We start from the raw sequence: 19,332 nt of genomic DNA, 5'->3' as shown, positions 1-19,332 counted from the left end.
GCGCTGGATTTGGATTATTTTTGAGTTTTCAACTGATAAGAAAAGTGTCTTTAATTAATCGGGGCTCAGTTCGCTCGGAAAGAACAAGAGATAAAAATAATCACTATGTCTTTTCCAAGGAAGAGTAAATATATGCAATTAAAGTTGAGAAAGATTCACAGCGATGTAAACGTCTGTGTAGCAAGGAGCTGAAAAGTGTGAAATTTCGGATTCTCACGGAGTGAAATATGAGCTTCCGGTGCCATAACCATTTTTCGTGGCTTTCTGCCGTTAAATGAAATATTTCTAAAAACTAACTTGATTCCCTTTAGTTAGTTACCTAGGACTTAAAACTGATAAAGTCTGAGCGAAATCGATTTTTTGACCGTGGCCACATTTTTTTAATTTTCTTTGATTTTTAGGGACATTCACTCTTAATCAATTCATTGGCCGTGTCGGTTGTTGGTAACGGTAAAGTGGTGGAGTTGTAAATCAGGGTAAAATTGAAATAAAAACCATAGAGAACAAAAAAAAAAAAAAAGATGACTGTTTATGGAATGTTGCATCCACGAGCTACATTTTTAGGGGCCGTGGGTTGATTGAATAGACTAGCAAGGTGTCTTTGCGTTGAAGAGCTGGGGCTAGCCTAATACACCCACGTACACAGAAGACAAGCAAGATAAACAATACGAAACTTTTCGAAACAAAGGCCTGTATTATTTCTGGTTTGTTCCTTGCACCCTTAAAAAAATGGCGGGCCAGCGGATATGCTCATGAGAGAACTAATGCCGCACAGGCGCAGACAGAATGACCCTCTGCTCATAGAATGTGGTACTTTTGGATCAGTCATTGATTTATAATGAAGATTCTCAGGAGTTATTTCGCGATCGTCGCATATATGGCTTTAGTCATCCTGATACTATACAGCAGAATACATCTTGAAAGCCAGATCATTGAAGGTGGAAACAACGACGTCCTCTCGCATCGACCTCCGAATTCCCAAAGACGTGGTTTGCTTATAATCGGACAAGGGCGATCCGGGACGAGTTTTATATCCAAGATGTTTTCAAAAGGTTTGCAGGTAATTCAGTTTAAACCTCTAAAGTTACCTAATTCGGTTACCGTGATGAAGAAGGCTTCTGTTCTTTTGAGAATTTCAGCCCTCAAAGTTAAGGAGACTGAAAAAAATGCTCGGCATCACAGAGTCATGTAGGCTTGAACAAACAACGATTACAAGAAATTTCCATCCAAATTTCCTCAGTGTCAGAGATTATATTTCGTGTGGAAATATTCTTTTTCTTTTGGAGTTTCTGGCCTTCTCGACACGTTAAGCTGTCAAAATCTACGAAAAATATCCTCTGGCGCCCAAGTTACATATCATTGATGTTGTGGAAACCCAGTCAACTATGTGAGCCGGAATCATGAGAAGTAGACGCTTTCTAAGTCGGCTTTTTAATCATGCAAATGTCCTCGATTTCTGTATGGACAACCCTCTTTTCTCGAGGGTAAACCTTTGAAATATTGCTAAAAGAACGCAAGAAAAATAGCAAATGATTAATTCAATGATATTCTGCGGAGCGAAACCAAATACGAATATTTTTATTGAACCATAAAATAAGAGAGTCTAACAGCACTGCTGGATTGTAAAAATCTCGTAACACCGATTTTTGAGACGTCGTTGTTACCCATGTAGCCGTTTCGTCGTTTACCTTCAACGCTAAACGCGATTCTGATCACATGCAGTTTTTGGAATAGTAAGGGCAGACCATTATGAACTAGTAGTAATCAAGGATTATTGAAGTGTGTTCGAAAGTCGAAAGACTTATAAGTAGCTAGGATAGTGTGAGAGAACTCAGTCAGTGAGACTTTTAGGAGTAAAGAATACGCAATAACTGACGAAGTTACTTGTTCGACAAATTGTTTAGAATGACCATAAAAGAAAGCTAAACACAACGTTGTATTCAGAGCAAATTTTAGGTATGATTCTAAAATACACGAAAAAAATTGTAACTGTCACAGTGTTGTCCTTGTCGTTCTCCAGAGCAATGATTTGCGTGGGTTGTGGAAATCCTAATAAAATTTTCAATAGTGTTAGGCATTTACTTCTGTTATTTATCCATCTGAATAATGAAACTAAAAACCAAGGTGGCATGGTAACTCAATAATGAATCATTAAAAATACCGCCACTGAGGCAGCGAAGAGTAAGAATGTCAATGTATTGCTAAAGCATTGGAGTATACACATATACCTTCTGTTTGGATGCAGATTAATAAAGACAACTTTAAATACACTGTGTTAAGTTGGAGATATGATGCAATTGTTGGAAAAATGTTCAATTAGAGAAGAATTCCTTAGGTTCAAATTATATTAAATGGCTTGCCGTGATTTTCCTGTAACGCGAAAACTTTTAAAGGATCACGATATTTTTATTTACTTGCCCTCAACACTGCACATCTTCACGTAAAAAAAAAATAATAATAATAATAATAATTATAAATTTGACCAATGCTTGATTGTCAAGAATCATTTGAAAGGGAGATTGTTGCGTATTTTATGCTTTAATTCAACCCTCCAAGTTGCGACCATTTTAGACCCCATGGCGACTAGGATTTTGGAGCTGGCGACTAACTTGAATCGGAAAATTCCGGACAGAAAAAGATGCTGTGAGCGTTATGAATTCACTTGTAAAATCTAAGTTCATCTGTCATTTGTGATTTTAACCTACTGAAATTGAGACTAAAATGAAATGAAAGTTCAACCGTCTGATTCCAAGAACCCAAGATCGGCAGTATGACAAAGAACAAAGCTACAGTATGCTAATTTTGTGCGCGACAAACTTCGCTCCACTTCACTGAACTTTTGGACGTGATAATTTTGCCTTTGAACACGAGACAATATGCACAAAATTCAAAAAGAAGAGAAACTGTTAAAGCTTTGAAATAGATTAGAGATTTGGAAAGGCCGACAGTGACCGGATTTACAGTGTATTAATTTTGAGAAGTACATTTTGAAACAGCGGAAGGAAAAAAAAAAAAAAAAAAAACACGTCCAGAGCAAAACTTGCAAGCGATAAATAGTGCGAACATTTGCCGTATTTAAATTGTTCCATAACCATAAAATACATGATAAACACTGCAATGGAAAGCGACTTCGCAGTTGTACAGATATCATCCACTTGTGAGAGTGAATTAGAACCTGGATGTGTTTTTTTAAGTCTTGTAAAATGTCACAGTTTTCATCGATACAAAACAATATTGAAGCATATTATTTCGCATTCGATTTGCATGCTTTAACGCTTGAATTGCTTGTAATACTTAAAACACTTCAAGCGTGAACACTTCTGCTCTTGTTAATCCAAGTGAAGTTTTCTATTTTCATTATTCAAGCAGAGAACTCGTTTCAACATTTGAGTAAAAGTAAAAGTTTGCGTTAAGTTTTGATCAGTAATGCCGCCACAGCGATGATGTTGATATACGTTAGATAACACTTTCCACCATTTGGTTGCTGCAGTCCATAAGGTATAATTTGTACCATCTACACTTACGTTTTGCTCTGTAAATGTAATTAAAATTCACAATATTCTTGGTTTTGTGAAGTGATGGCTTTTGGTTCAGTTTTTTATTTTAAATGGTGGTAATTTCGCACGGACTCACGCTTTATTTTTTGGCGCGAGGATTTCACAGCCAGATCAGTATGCTTGTGTAAAGAAACTGTTATTGACTGTCTGTTATTGTCTGTTTCTTCTGGTACACATCTTGTGTTAACTGACTTGAATGAGTAATTTTAGCAAACATGGTTAGTGGAGTTCACGAAGACCTGTTAACTCTTCAAAAGAAATTGACTGTGGGAGACGCCAGCTTGTCATTGAAACGGTATGTGGAAGAACTGCAACAGAAATATGAAAGTAAAGTGGAGCAAGGCTCTGGATGTGACTTGAAAGATCAAACTCTAATGAGCGAAGATAACATTGGCTCTGCCTTAATTTCAAAGGAAGAAGTTCTGATGGAAACTGTCTCTTCAATTTAGCATCAATTTTACTTGTAGCTGTCGAGTCTGCCGGCCACATGCTCAGATTGCTTACTGCAGTGGAGCTGTTTCTGAATCCCCAGTATCATGCTAACCACCCGAAATTAACTGAAGCTAAAACGTCCCCAAATTTCTCTGACACCACGTTATTTTCTTTGCTGTTAAGTGACAGTGGACAAAAAGAGTTCAAGCTGAGGCCATGGCAACTTGCAAATTGGGAAAGTGAGGCACATTTCTTGATGTAATGGCAGTAGCAACTGTGCTAAGGCGACCTCTTTTCTCCCTTTATCCCTTATTTGAGTCTAATAACGGGATACGACCACTTTTAAATTGTGTTTTGCAGCCCCGTGTCACAACTGGGAAAGATAGTGGAGCATTCTATATCTTGTGGTCAAGGGAAGGTCTTGATAATCAACCTGGCGTGGCATTCTAGTCCAACCATTTTGTTCCAGTCATTTCCATCTCCCAAATACCCAGCCAGGCATGACTGCCAACAAGGATACGCCTTCCCTTAAAATTAAGGCTTCACCTGCATCAGGCAAGCAAAAAGGAATCTCTAAATTCTTCCAGCCCGCTACACGTTCTACGAAGAGGTCTTCTTTTCAAGCTGGTTTAACATGAGCTAGTGAAAATGTCTGCGTCCCGAGTGAAAAGGTGCCAAATCAGTCAGTTGTTACAATAAGCAAATTTCAAGGTTCTTGGAAAGTCGAATTCCCATGGGTTATTTACGATGTTGGCTCCAACACTATGTTCTGTGATTTCTGCCAGAAGCCTGCAGCAAAAATTGCTGGTAAAACTGATTTAAGTTTCAGGTTCAAAAACATTCAAGAAGGAGACACTGAAGAAGCATGGTGAAAGCCACAGTCATTTTCATGCACCTGACCTTGTAATTAATGAACAACGCCCAGTGACACAAGGACCTCTATTCAAAGGTCTCAAGAAAGCTGCTGAGAAGGTGGAGGAATAAGCATTTAACGAAGTGTCGGTAAAAATAAGCACTGCCTACTTCATTGCCAAGGAAGAGCTGCCATTCACAAAGTTTCCTGGTCTACTTCAGTGGCATTAAAATGAGCAACACCTATGCAAATGACACAAAATGAGCAGAAATGGTCTCAACTGTTGCCACTCTAATAAAGGAGGAAAATGCCTTTAAACTAAAAAATGAGGCAAGGTACATTTCTGTTATGATTGATGGTGCGACAGATACCTCCAGCACAGAAAATGAAACTGTTTATGCAAGATGTGTAAATGATGGTCGACCAGTTAACCTTCTGGTGGGACACACACCTGTGGAGCATGCTCATTCAGATGGTAAGTATGACGTCAGTTGAAGTAGAACAATGAAGCAATAGGTGGGCCATGTAAAATTGTAAGACAAAGCTTATCATAATAAAATTGATTTTAGAACCTTTAAAAAGAAAAAAAGGTAATAGTTTAATTTCAGTTATTAAACATAGGAGTTGGATGTAAGACTTTTCCAAAGAAAATTTGTATCTCATATACTCTATCCTTGTCAGGTCTTGTGCAGGTTGTTGATGGCTGTTTTAAAGGCCTTGGTTCCTGGCTATGGAAGAAAAGCATGAAAGGATTTGGTGCAGATGATGCATCAGTAAATCTGGGAAAACGACAAGGTGTGGCAGCTATTCTGAAAAGAGAAATCGTTCACCTGATTGATATCCACTTCCTGCCACATGGGCTGGAACTCTCAATGCTTGAAATGCAACGAGAATGTAAATTTGTTCAGAATGTGTATGATATTTTGCACCCGGTGTGGAAAACATACCATTATAGCCGGAACTTGGGCGAGATTTAGATGCATTAGGGAGAGCGCTTGGACTGGATGTTCTTAAGCCTAGACCTGTGAAAGGCTCCAGGTGGCTTTCTCATGTCAGTGGAGCTCTACAAGTGTTCATTAAGCCCCAGAAGGGTGGAAACGTGTCCTGTGATCCAGCACAGTATGCCGCCGTCCTTACGCACTTGGAACACCGTGCGACAACATCAACTAAATCAAAGGTGAAAGGGAGAGCCAAATTCATCACCAAGGCCATGAAAACAGTGTCTTTTGTATGCTTTTGCCATTTTGTTGCTGACTTGTTTGACGTTCTTAGCAAGCTCAGTGTTCAGTTTCAGCGAAATGAGCTCATCCTATCATGTGCTGTATCTCTTTGGTAGGAGACTGTCTCAAACATCACTCTCCTTTCTAAGCGACCTGTTCCGGGAGGAAGACTTCACACTTTCATGAGTATCTTACAGGCTTGTAAAGGTCCTTTCATGTTTCAGGGCATCATTCTGTCTGGAGATGCCAGCGGTCTAACTCCTGTTGAAATCACTCACACAAATGGTGTAGGGACCCAGATAAAAAGAACTACAGATCTCTGTTTATCTGGATTGAAGCAAAGATTTGATGTCATGCTGCAAACATCTGACATCAACAAAACTGCACTGGCACCTTGTGGTTCAAACCAAGCTATTACGGGCTTTTTCGTCTTGCATGGCCTTCAAATCGATGTGACCTCATGGATTTTGGGCAAAAGCCAATTGAGTTCCTTGACAAGTGGTTTCAGCCAGTGCTTGAGAGTAAGGGTTGCTGCATCCCAGCCATAGCACCCCAGTGGGTATCTTTAAAGATCTTAGTCAGCACCCAGTTTAAAGACAAAAGCTATGAAGATTTATGGGCCATTTTTCTCACAAAGACACCCTACAAAGAAGATCTAAAGGATGTTCTTCACCTGGTGGAGATTCTGTTAGTCCTTCCCACCTCTGCTGCACAATGTGAAAGGGCCATTTCAGCCCTGAACAGAATCAAAACTGATTCCCACTCCTGTTTGGGTGGTCAAACACTGGAAGAATTGATGAGAATCTCACTGGAGGGCCTTTCACTCGCAAACTTTGACCCTTAACCTGCTGTAAATGCCTGGTTTCAGACGTCGAAAAGAGTACGAAGGCCCTTTCTTAAATCTTGAACTCCATGTGTCTGTTTGGATCAACTGCAGTGTATGGTTTACAAGGGATTGTCCCAGCTTTAACTGTTTGAAATGTTCTAGTCATTCTTTAATGACTATCAAAAAGTTAGTGATTATTAATCAATACAACGTTTGTCTGAGGACATCTGTGTTTACATCTGAAACCATTATCGATTGTAAAAGATGTATTAAAAGTGAAAGCCAATGTGAAATGTGTGAATGGAACTGTGATCAATTCATAATCAATACTGTGGCTTCATGTACATTTTAGCTGATGATCTGATGGTTCTTTTTATATGATCTTCAACAATAAAATATTATGTGATTCACTTTTCATTGAACTACTTCAATTCACTTATTGGCTCAAGGATAGCACTTTAATCAGTTATTATTACTGTATATATATTTATTAGTTAATTCTGATTAATTAACTAATTTGCATATTTGGCGACTAAAAAAATTCACTGGCGACCAAGAAAAAATGTTCAGTGGCCAAATGGCCACTAAGGAAAAAAGTTAACTTCTAGGGTTGTCTATTATTGAACGAAAAGTTTTTTCAGGAAAGGGTTTGATCCTGAACTCCGATGAGAAATTTATTTAGTTGCATATAGTTTTTGAAACGGAGTGTGGTGCTTGTTTACATGCACAGAATGAAATAGGAAGGGTTTTTTGGCCTGTAATAGCAAACATGTTTGCTTCAATTGCCTTTTTGGCTCCTTTGCGGGTTTATCGTGTCGTGTGAATATTAGCGGAGCTCCGCGCGCGCCAAAGGCAAGCGCGAGCGGAGCAACACAAAAAATTGGGGTTTTACAGCCATGACGTCATCGGCCGTACGTACGTCCACCCCTTCATGTATGCCAATGTGACCCGTATCATGCTAGTTTACAGCATACATCTCCATGTTTTGATCAATTGGCACCTGTCAAAACAAGGTATCCAATGACAAGTATCACGTGACAACATCGCGAGTTTTGTCCAAGATTGTAAAGTTAAGAAAATGGAAAAGAGTTATGGTAGATTCATTGGCCCAAATGATCCTTTTTACCAACTTTTACGGCATGATATGTTGCTTAATTTGAGCTATTGCCGTTTCCAATTATGGGATCATAATTAGCAATGGCGGACAGTGCTAATCAGTGAGTAGCAAGTGACCAGCATGGTTTTTAATGGCGTTATAGAGCCAGAAATCGACATATATTGCCTTCTTAGCACGCAATAAGGAATTCTGTTTACGCGAAAGATCACTGAAAAGTGCAACGTTTTGAAATCGTCTGTTTATAGAATTTAGAAAAAAAAAAGACTTTTAAGGAAAGACAAAGCGTAGGAGAGAAGCACGCTAGACGCCGTCCAAGTAAGCTGAGTATTCGGCAAAATAGTCATCATACAAAGTTAAATGCATATGCATCCACAATGTATGACAGTGCGGATTGTATTTAAGAAATAAAGGAGCATACCAAATACCAGCTGTAAATCACACGTGTTGTGTTCTTGAGAGAAAGAGAAAACTTTTTCAAGTTGGCCACGCAGACGTACTTGCGTTACAGTAAGTGCATGTAACACAATTTAAACAATAAAGAACATAATGCCTCAGTTTTTGGTGGAATCACCTTCATGGTTTGCAATTTCACAACACAATGAACCTAAAACGATGATTTAAGGAAGTTGGCACGATTAACAGAAGAAAATGTAGTCATTTCAACGGTTAACAACGAATAACGTTCAAGTCACCATCTATTGTTTCCATTGTGTCTTCCTTTTAACCGTTGAAACTATCTGTTAATCGTTGAGATGAGAGATAGATAGTTTATTTAAAAATCACATTGCAGCTACAAAAGCTGAATTAAGTAATTTTTTACAAGTCTTAAAAACAAATTGGAAAAATTAAGAACTATTTACATGAATTTTGTATAATATAATAATGTAACCTAGATCTCGAATATATAGTTTTCTACATTTGAGACTAGATGAATCTTATATATATATAGAAGTAAATGGATATGAAATATTTATAAGAATTTGATAAAAAAAAAAAAAACCTAAGTCTGAATTCAATTGATGGCAGCAGTCATAAAAATATCGTTTGAAACCAAATCTAATTATTACATTTGCGAGCCATGGCAAAGATGAACGTGTTTTTGGTTCGATTTGTTTTCAAATGTGGGATGGCGAAAGGGCGATGGCTTCTCAGATTATATTTGGGTTCGTTTCTAGGAGGCAGCAAGCTATTTAATTTGTGACCAGTATCAGAGCAAATCTGGTCGAATAACTTACTGCACAAAAGACTGTGGTGTTGGGTAATAGCCGTTATGCCCAACAAGCCTTAAGCACTTATGTAGCCCGTGCGGGGCAAAATTATCGATAGCGCCCTTTTATCGATACGCACGAGCTCATTCTTCAAGTACTGCGGCAGGGCGTTATAGAAAACGGGCACAGCATAGTCTACCCCGGAACGAACACAAGCTTTATAGAGAATAACTAGATCTGAGGGGGGCACTCGCGCTCTTTTAAGTTGAACCAGGAAATACAATTTTTTACTGGCCTTCTTAATGATCTCATTTGCATGCGCGTTCCATGTGAGATTGTCACCGATAGTTAACCCTAACAATTTAGCGTTCTTAACAACCTCGAGCTCTTTGCCGTCAATAGTTATGGCGTCGAAGCACTCGGGATCCCGAGCAAAAGAAATACGCATCTTTTTGCACTTGTCAGGATTAAGGACAACTCTGCTTAATCGTTGTTTTATTGAATGGTTGGCGTTAAGTTGTCTTCGTAATGATCCTCTAACACAGACCACGGTTAAAAACTTATCCTAAGCCCGAGAGTTGCAAAACATCTGGAACCTGGCGGGATTTCTCGTTGACGTTTCTTCGGGATTTGATAATTAAAATCAGGAACCCATTACCCGGAGCCTCCATCTTCCATATTAACCCTCTGAATCAACCCTGTCCCGTATCTTTCTATTTTTAGAAGCACCTCGCAGGGGAGCTTTACTGGGTGTTTTCACAATAGCTCATCATAACAGACCTATGGTCAGCCATTTATTACGTCACATACGTATGTTCTCAGTCACATACGTCAAAATGTAGTAGTTCTAAAAATAGAAAGATACGGGACAGGGTTGACTCAAGGGTACAATACAGATGGAAGCTCCGGGTAATGGGCTCCTGTTAAAATGGAGTGCTTAACACCGCACAGTCAAATAATACTACTTATTGCATTTGCAGCCTCCCTCTGTGGGAAGAAAGTTTCTTTGAATTCTCTTGAATGAAAAACATGCTCATAGCCTTGCAACCAATCCATAACTAAGCGACTACAATAAGTGGAGTAATCAACAACCTTCCGAACTGTCATACACGCAATTGTCTCCATTTTGTAACAAACGTTAAGGGTACCTTTTTGTCCCAAAAACCCTCACGCAGCAGTCCAGTAAGATTCAAACTACACCAGTATAGAGATTCTCACAAGATGTACATATCAAACTGTCCATGGTCATTGAAACTCTTTGAATTTGATTACATTCATGAAAATATGAATTATACAATCTTGGACAAAATTCTTGGGAAAAATTCTATCTTAATTAAGCATCATTTGCCACTCACTGGAAAAATACATTGGTCCTTCCCCCCTCTCCCCATACCAATGTTGATATTGTGCTGCAAAATACTGTGCAAGCCTTTGGTCGTTTTTTCAACCAACATTGGAATGAGGGGAGGGGGGAAAGTAGGAAGAATTTAATGTTTATCACACAGACAATTAGAGCGTCACATTTCCCCAACGAGTTTTGTCCAAGATTGTAGCATTAGCCAAGAGCTCTATCTTTATTAACTAACATTAGTCACTTATTTTCTCCTTTTATTTACCATTATTTGTCACATTAATTGTCTTTAACCATTAATTAGTTACTTACGTTACTTATAAAAAGTTCGAATTTGTACTTAACAGCCACGTCTTAAGATGTATGTTGAGGCATACGAAACGTTCAGTAAATAATTTCAAACAATGCGGTTGTTTATAGTGTTTTTCACTGCTGTTTGCGTCCTATTTTTGATTAAGCTAAGATGGCCAAAGAAAAAGAATATATACGACATGGTTTATATGGACAGACGGGTTACACCACCTTCATATAAACAGGGTCTCAATCGAGTTTTATATGGAGTAACCATGGTGGACCAATGGGTGGCTGGTAATCAACGAAAACATCTCGAGTTCGCTTTGCGATGAAAGCGCTTACTTTTCACCCATACGTATTTCCATGTGAAAACATCTCCTGATGTACTTGAAGTGCTTAAACTGCTGACATGGATTTAACAGTGACATCATCAAATTCTAAAATCAGAATCGCAAGGTGTTTTAGTTTTTTTTTTTTCTTTTTAATCAAGAGTTGGTTGAAGATGACCTAGAAATAAATCTTTTTATTTACGTTTCCAGCTCCATGACGTCCTTTCTTTCTAGAATAAAAAAATTTGAATTTCCGAATTGTCACCTTGCTTGACACCATGATATAAAGTTGATTGGTTGAAAAAAATGTCTATGCTTATAAAACTCAGCAGTCTGAGCGTTTCAAGTAGAATAGGAGATCTCTTCATACACATATATTTTATCTCATGAGCAAAAAAAGAGCACTTTCATCGCTAAGTGAATTCCAGATGTTCGTGTTGATTTCTGGCCGCCATATTGGTGCACAAAGGTGGTGCAACAGCATGGCGGCTCCATACAAAACTCTATAAAGGTTTAAGTTGCGTTGAACGCTTCGACAAATAACTCAGAAACGATGTACTGCATAGGTCTGAGAATTGGCGAGGTGATTTATTAATTTGTCTTTTACAACATTCTATGTTTTTGGCTTATTTCATTGAACGGTTTCGATTTTATTTTTTTGTTGCGTGACATCACTTTTGGCTAGCCAAACAGGTTTGTAATCATTGTGTCACGCATTGTGACAGTTCCGGAATTCAAAATGCTGTATTTTTGAAACGAAAGACGTCACGGAACTGGAAACTTGAAAAACGATTTGCTTCTAGGTTATCTTCGACTTTTTATAGATAAAAATTCAAAAGACGTTGGGATTTTGATTTTAGAATTTGATGACATCACTGTGAAAATCGCCAACTGTTTGCGGCTTAACTTGCCTTTAGAAGGAAGTTAAAGTAAACTCGAAAATTTCATTATTATCAGCATGTTAGCCTCGATGCTAATGCTGTTCGGTTTCCTTCTTTTTTCTTCAATCTTTCAATGTCTTTAGTATTTTACAAGTAGCCACATATCCTCTCAACGGGCTTTTTACGTTGTATTGTTTCCTTAGAAACGATGCGTAGTTATTTTGATCACAACTTAGCTTCTTAAAGTAAACAGATCGCACTTATATCAGACTCAGAGTCCATCCAAGAGCAAAGTATTTCAGTCCTGTTACATGAGTCATAGCACTAATCGGCGCTTATTGAACTCATCTCAAGAAGTACATGTTTATTCGATCCTATAATATTGTTTCTTTCCCTACTCTTCATCTTTGGTTGCTTCCAAAGAAACCGTGGAACGCACTTCAATAGTCCAAGATTGGTCAGTATTAATCTATATGATGCATCTGTGAGTCATGTGCAATTACTTGATCAGCATTTGACACCTCAACATGTGAAAAATGGAGGATGTAACAGACTTTGTATTCGATCACATTTGCAATCTAAGTAAGAGAAAGGAACCATCCAGACTGTCAAAGAAAACCTTGAGAAAAATTACTCGTTTCACAAAATCAAGAAAAATGAGAAAGAAAACATAAAGAGTAATTACTAATTTAAAGCCAGTAACAGCATCATCATCATCATCAGCAGCACGTGTTACACAGAATTTATATGAATTAGATTTTATCACCGAGATTAAACCCAGGTCCTAGAATAGTAATATGCGATGGGTGTGATAACCTGTTGGCTAAACGATGTAGACTGTGCATGCTTGGTTTGAGACTTCTGGATGTTGGCGGCGCCCGGTCATGATTGCTGCTGCGGTCTGTATCATACCAGTTGTACGGTTATGCTGATCGTGATTTAGAAATAAGAGCCGCTGGCGTTCAGTAGTTTAAAGAGAGCATGAAAAGAGGTTCATAAAAAGGAATATGGATAGGTCATGGCTGAAAATTTTAACAGTGATGCTTATGGGAGGAATATGGGCTAGTCAGATAATGATACAAGCTGTGGCAGAAGCAATGAATTTTAGCGGAGCTCCAGGTGCCGAATGCGCGCACTCGGAGCACCGTATTGTAGACATAGGACACATAGGGGACATGAATTATGTTGCAACTTTCATAACTGAAATAAATGATGAAGAAACCAAGCTGATGATGCAACTACCGTACCTCCCGATTTAGAATCAGCCCAACAGCTTTTCCCCTTGGTGGCCAAATTTAAAGAGTTATATTGTTTAAAAGTAATTGCCTCAAAGATTGAAGGACTTTGAATAGGGTCTTTCAAGAACAATGAAACTACGACTCTAGGAATTAAATGGGAAATGGCCCAAGAACCAATAAAGGCCCTTGAAGCGTTTTTACTTATGATAAAACATGCAGCTCATGAAAAATTTCTCCAAGAAACTCGACAATATAAAAAAAGTTGATTATCATCTGGTCCTTGAGGTAGCTTTTTATTTATGGAAAGGTCACCTTAATTAAATCACCCCTTATACCAAAGATCTTTTTTTTTTACGAGTGGATGCGCGCATGCGCAGGAACGAGTATCGTGATGGGGGAAAAGAGCGTTAAATCCTGTTAGCAAAATGAATTATCATGTGGTATTCAAAAGAGGAATGGCACGAGTATAAGTGATGTTCGGAAGAGAAGAAAAGGAATGGCGCGAGGATACATGGTTCATTTATTTCACGCTATTTACATAAAATTAACATAGGAAGAAGAGTATAGTCACTACACATGATTACAAGATAAAATAATTACAGTGCGAGTTATAAAATGAGTATGATGGTCAAAGTAGCGAAGGCTTTCTAGTTGACCACCACAACTGGAGTATGATGGAGTGTAGAGAAATGTTTACACATCGGCTTTTTAGCGACTTTTTTATGGTAAAAAGTTAGGTTAGAAGAACTGGGAGTGATGGACTTGCTTTAATACAGTACCATGCTACCACGGCCGGCAGTTCAAACTTTGCAAATATTAGTCTGACGCCTTTCATTCGGGTTGTGCTTCGTAATCACTTCATTCTTCATCGACAAATTATGCGGTGAGTTTTCTTTCAAAAAAACTTTTGTCTAAAGCTTAAGCTACTTTTGGTCTTAAATTGTACGTTCCCTTCCTAAATTAGTTAAGTATATTCGTGAATTTTAAACAAAAGAAGTTTCTTAAATTAAGAATTCTGTTCTTCGTGAAACCTACCGCAGATTTTCCGGACGAGCCGAGGCGCCATTGTCTTTTCAGTTCGGGGGGCTTGATCCACAGACAAAGTAATTACAGTGAGGGAGCTTTTACGGTCGATGAGACGTTGGTTAACTGACTCGAGATCTCAGCGAACTGATAGTTGGCAAAACGACTAGTTAGTGACAAGAAGGAGGCAAGTTGCATGTTTCCAACAGAATTAATTAAGCTTAGTTCTTCGAATTTGCAAGAGTCTCTTGTCGCGGAAACCAGTAGGGCTTTATAATAAGACTAATGGCTGTTAGGAAGAATGTTAGCTAGATCGTACGTAAGAAATTGTCGCTCAATATTCATATTTAACAGTTAAAGATCTGTATGCATTTAATCGAAGTTTATATTTCTTTGATCATCAAACCAATGTACTACGCAGATAACCTAGCTGAGCAGTATAACAAAACAAACAGCTGTCAAAATTGAGTCAAACATTCCTATGTGTGATACCGGTGTCTGTCTTTTTTTAATTAAAGTTCTAAGCATAAGAAATCGCCAGTTGTATGTTTGAACTGTGTTATTCAAATTATGATAAGCTCAGCATCAATAAGCATAAGCATACGGGTTACCTGCTTCTGTTGAGAAGACATCGATGTCCGATGATTTAGAATTAAACCCAGGTCCCTCAAAGGGGTGTTGTCAAATGAATCCTTGGACATCATTATTATGATGAAGATTAGCTGAAAACGAAATGAGACTATTATTTTGATGTTCATGGCAGAGGCGACTGTTTTATTTAGAGTTGTTTCCCAACAATTATATAATCAAAACAAGAGAATTATTCCAAAATGAAAGCATAGAAGTTCGATAAAATTGCCTCGAAATTTTGAACGCAATAATTGAAAATGAAGAATGTTCAAAATTCGTCAAAGTGGGCCAACGTGTCAGAGAAAGTTCAAATAATCTGCTTGTTGTGAATAAAGAACAGACAGCAAATGCCAGTAACAATAACAATGCCAAACAATAATGGTTGGTGTGATGGAAAGGCCAATGATAACATTGTTAATTTTGTTGATAAGTATAAAACATGCCAAAAATAATAAATGTGTAGTGAAAGAGGAGACTGCAAGTTATTCCATAAAGGATGCTACAATTAGTCTACAGTATAATACAAAAATGAACTATATGAGAAAAACAAGACTGAAGAAAAACTCTAACGACACTTTAATTTAGACGCATTAAATTTAGTTAGATACAATATTAAATTCACTTCGATACACTACCCACATTTATCATCTACATTATTAAAAACAGCATCCTCAGCTTGCAGGGCAATCAAATTGACACCTATGCACTAGTTAGCCATTGGCTACCTATGTTTTTTTTGTTTTACTTTTTGCTTTGCTTTTTTAACGTATCCTCACTATTACTATTACTATTACTATTACTATTACTATTACTATTACTATTATCCTCACTATTACCGATTGTTTTGTGGAAAGGCAAAGATAAAGTAATAAGAGTATTGGCAATAAAAACTATGAAGAAGAAGGTATCAAAATGGTGGATAGACAAAGTTTAGTAAAATCTCTTCGGCTTTCCTTGCTTAAAAGAATAGTTGGAGATAATTCAGGCGCGTGGCAAAAATTATCTTGAGCACCTCGGCTTAAAATATTTTGGTGGATTACTACTCTCTAATTGTACATAAGACATTAATGATCTACCAATTATCTCCACGTTCTGTTTGAGATTGCTAAAGTGTTGGTTAGATTTCTGAAAAGAAAGTGCGGTTGATAATAATTGGCAATACATAATTTGGAATTTAACCAAGACACTAAAATAAATAACAAACCATTCAGCTAAACTATAGAATACAGGGACACTTACGGTTACATGTTAGATAGAGCGGCTCGGCGGCTCGCCAGTCAAGACTGAAGAGATTGCATATTTGCTGCTGGGTGGCTCGTCACTTACGAGTCATGTCAGATACAGTGGCTTGGCGGCACGGCAGTTAGGAAGAATGAGTGTACGCACGGCTCGAAGTGTATGCAGCTCGATAGCTAGTCACTTACGGCCAAAGCACTCTTAGATTTCATTTTACGGTTCGGTTAACTACACTTTTTACGAGATCGTGTGAAGAATATTGCACTCGTTTACTGGTTAAGCCTAAGCGCTGTTTCAGTGATTAGGCCTAAGCACTCTTTTAAAATTTCAGCGGAGCTCCGCGCGCAGAGCACCATAGTTAAGAAAATATGGTAACCCATCGATCCGTGAAAATTTGGTTTTATAGCCATAACGTCATGAACTTCGAAAACCGAACGTAAGTACGTCCGCCCCTCCATCTATACGAATGTGATCAGTATCACGTTACCATATCATGGGCTCAAGTTTAGAGCTCATCGAGGACGGAATACTCCAGTTGAGTTGACACTCTAGCTACTTTACAGCATACATCTTTGATATTGGACATCAATGTTATGGTCAATTGACACCTGTCAAAACAAGGCATCCGCTGACCAGTATCACGTGACCATATCGCAGGCTCAAGTTGGCCCTTATCGAGGTCAGCTGTTTTTTTTTTTAAAGTTGACCGCTGACCAGGGACTGGTTGTTGATTGGATCGCAGGCTCAAGCCAGGTCAGACACTCACACCTGAGCATGAACGGGGCTTAATTTTTCGCGCTCTTTCTGTGGCTCGACGCGGCTACACGTCCATGCTGCATCACCAAAGGCTCTTCACAGTCGATGCTTTTCGTGTTCAGGTACGGTTTCGAAAATATATTTTTCTTACAATTTTTACTGGTTTCAATCCAGATTTAACATAACATCGCTGTGGTCAGGAAACTGGTGGCTAAGTAATTATTCAAGTTAAGCATTGGAGGGATATAAACTTAAAAGCTGAGTGTTTATTTAAAAACTTTTTTAGGGCTACTTTTTGCTGTGAATTACAGTTTTTGGAATAAGTCTTGGCCTGGACGGCCTATGACAGAAGAACGGAAACGAAAGAAGAGGGAAATAGAACGACAAAACGGTACACCGGTAATAGCTTCAGTAAACTTGGTTGAAGAAGTTACTCCACAAATTCTTTTCTTGGACACTAAACAGTTTGTTATTTCTACGGATGAGTTATTTCAAGTGGAGGCATATTTCTAAAAAGTGGTCTAGTATTTTTTTCCTTTGTTCAGGAATGATACTCGGATTTGTCTTGTTAACTGGAATTAAATAACAATCATCTGTACTCTTTTTGGACAGAAACAATCGATCTGTTGCTGGTTTGTTTGGCTTTAAAATGCAAGCGAGCAAGAAGTTTCTTTACTCCGCTTGCCTAACTGTTTTTTGATGTGCCTCGACAGTGACAAGAAAATTCTGCGCTTTTGTTGTAATCGCAGGGAGTTCTCGTAAAAGTAAGTTTGTTTAGAGCACGTACAGGTAATTTGTTGGAGATCTTGTTTGAAGTCTGTCCTTTCTAGCCGATTGTGGTTCTAAGCCAAGCTGGCGTGTTTCAATTAAATACATCAAAATTCAAATGATCTCGTTTTCTGAGATACAGTGGAATAAATAAAATACATCAATAAAAATCCTTGTTTGACCTTAAACCGACAAAAACGATATGTCACATCACGAGCTATAGTAGGTCTGTGATTTTTAATTTTAGCGCGATTCCTATTCGCTGGATTTTGACAGTCGACTCTGAAATGGATTCTTTTCTTTTCCGTTCGCTTGCTGAGGAGTTGCTTGTTTTCTTTTAAAAACTCTTGTGATTAAAGAAACATTAATTGCCTAACTGGTGAATTAGACAGTAATTTCACTGGAAAAACCGATATCACACTCATGCCTTCGTGATTCATGCGATCAGTCGGTTTTTCAGGTGAAATTAACCGTCGAATTCACTAGTTAGACAGCGAAGAAGATGACATAATTAAGCAATATCCGGGAAAACCAAAAGGCGGACAATTCCAAGGCCTTTTATTTGCACTAATCCTACAGCCAGTAAGAATAAACAAGCTGGGAACTCCGCTTTTAGGCTTGGCTAAATCTATGCATTAGCTTTCATTTTACGGTTCGGTTAACTGCACCTTTTACAAGACCGTGTAAAGAATATAGCAATCGTTTACTGTTTAAGCCTAAGTGCTTGTTTAAGTGATTAGGCCGAAGCACTCGTTGAAAATTCTAGCTTTCATTGTACGGTTCGGTTAATTACACTCTTTACGAGTTCGTGTCAAGAATATAGCACTCTTTTACTGATTAAGCCTAAGTGCTCGTTTCAGCGATCAGGCCTAAGCACTCCTTTAAAAGTTTACTGTGTAGCGTTCTTTAAAAATCCAATTTGACTGCCGAGCCGTCGAGAAACTCAAAGATACATCCAATACTAGTCCTTTAAACATCCAATATGACTCACGATCCGCCTTGCCGTCGAACCACTCAAATATACATCTTATACTAGAACTTGAAACATCCAATTTGACTGCCGAGCGGCCGAGGCGTTGAGATAACTTATACTACAATCCTCGTCACATTAGTTGGGACAAAAGTGATTTCCCCTGCTCTCCTCCAATGTTGGTCTTGCGAGATAGTTCCTCAAAATCAGTGATCTCAACATTGAGGGGGGAAAGTAAAGTAAAGTAAAACAACCGTATTTAACGTCAATAACTCGTAGCAGTAAGGCCTGGCTTACACTGTGACATAAGCATAAGCATAAGAAAAAGGAATCGTTTCCATTTTCTTATATATGCTTATACTTATGCTTATGCCACGTTTATAATTGTGTAAACCGGGGGCAACATAAGCATAAGCATAAGACCGAGGTGTCAGCTGTTTTAATGCCAACGGATACTCATCTTAATAGTGCCTAAGACGGCATGGGGCGGTTCGCAATTATCCCTGCCTTTGAGGCAAATCGCCAGAAATCAAATTCACAGTCCGCTGGTTGCAGTTCCCGAGTCTTCTTGTTCTTTCCTCTTTCGGAAAATATCCCTTAGAATTAAACCCAACAGGACTTCTTCAGTCTGTTTTCTCGTTCT

The 19,332-nt window shown here is 38.3% G+C and overlaps 1 protein-coding gene across 1 annotated transcript in view; it reads left to right on the top strand.

Moving 5' to 3' along the window:
* The first annotated feature begins 451 nt into the window (after nt 1-451).
* Nucleotides 452-19,332, top strand: part of LOC138024499 (carbohydrate sulfotransferase 3-like) — a 30,477-nt gene continuing 11,596 nt past the window's right edge. Inside the window, exon 1 of the mRNA XM_068871709.1 lies at nt 452-1,060. Coding sequence (XP_068727810.1) covers nt 839-1,060 — 222 coding nt within the window. The 5' untranslated portion in view covers nt 452-838. The remainder of the gene's footprint in view (nt 1,061-19,332) is intronic.

Source organism: Montipora capricornis, chromosome 11 (genome assembly GCF_036669925.1).
Source record: "Montipora capricornis isolate CH-2021 chromosome 11, ASM3666992v2, whole genome shotgun sequence".
Classification (NCBI taxonomy): Eukaryota; Metazoa; Cnidaria; class Anthozoa; order Scleractinia; family Acroporidae; genus Montipora; species Montipora capricornis.
This window is presented reverse-complemented; position numbering and strand designations above follow the sequence as displayed.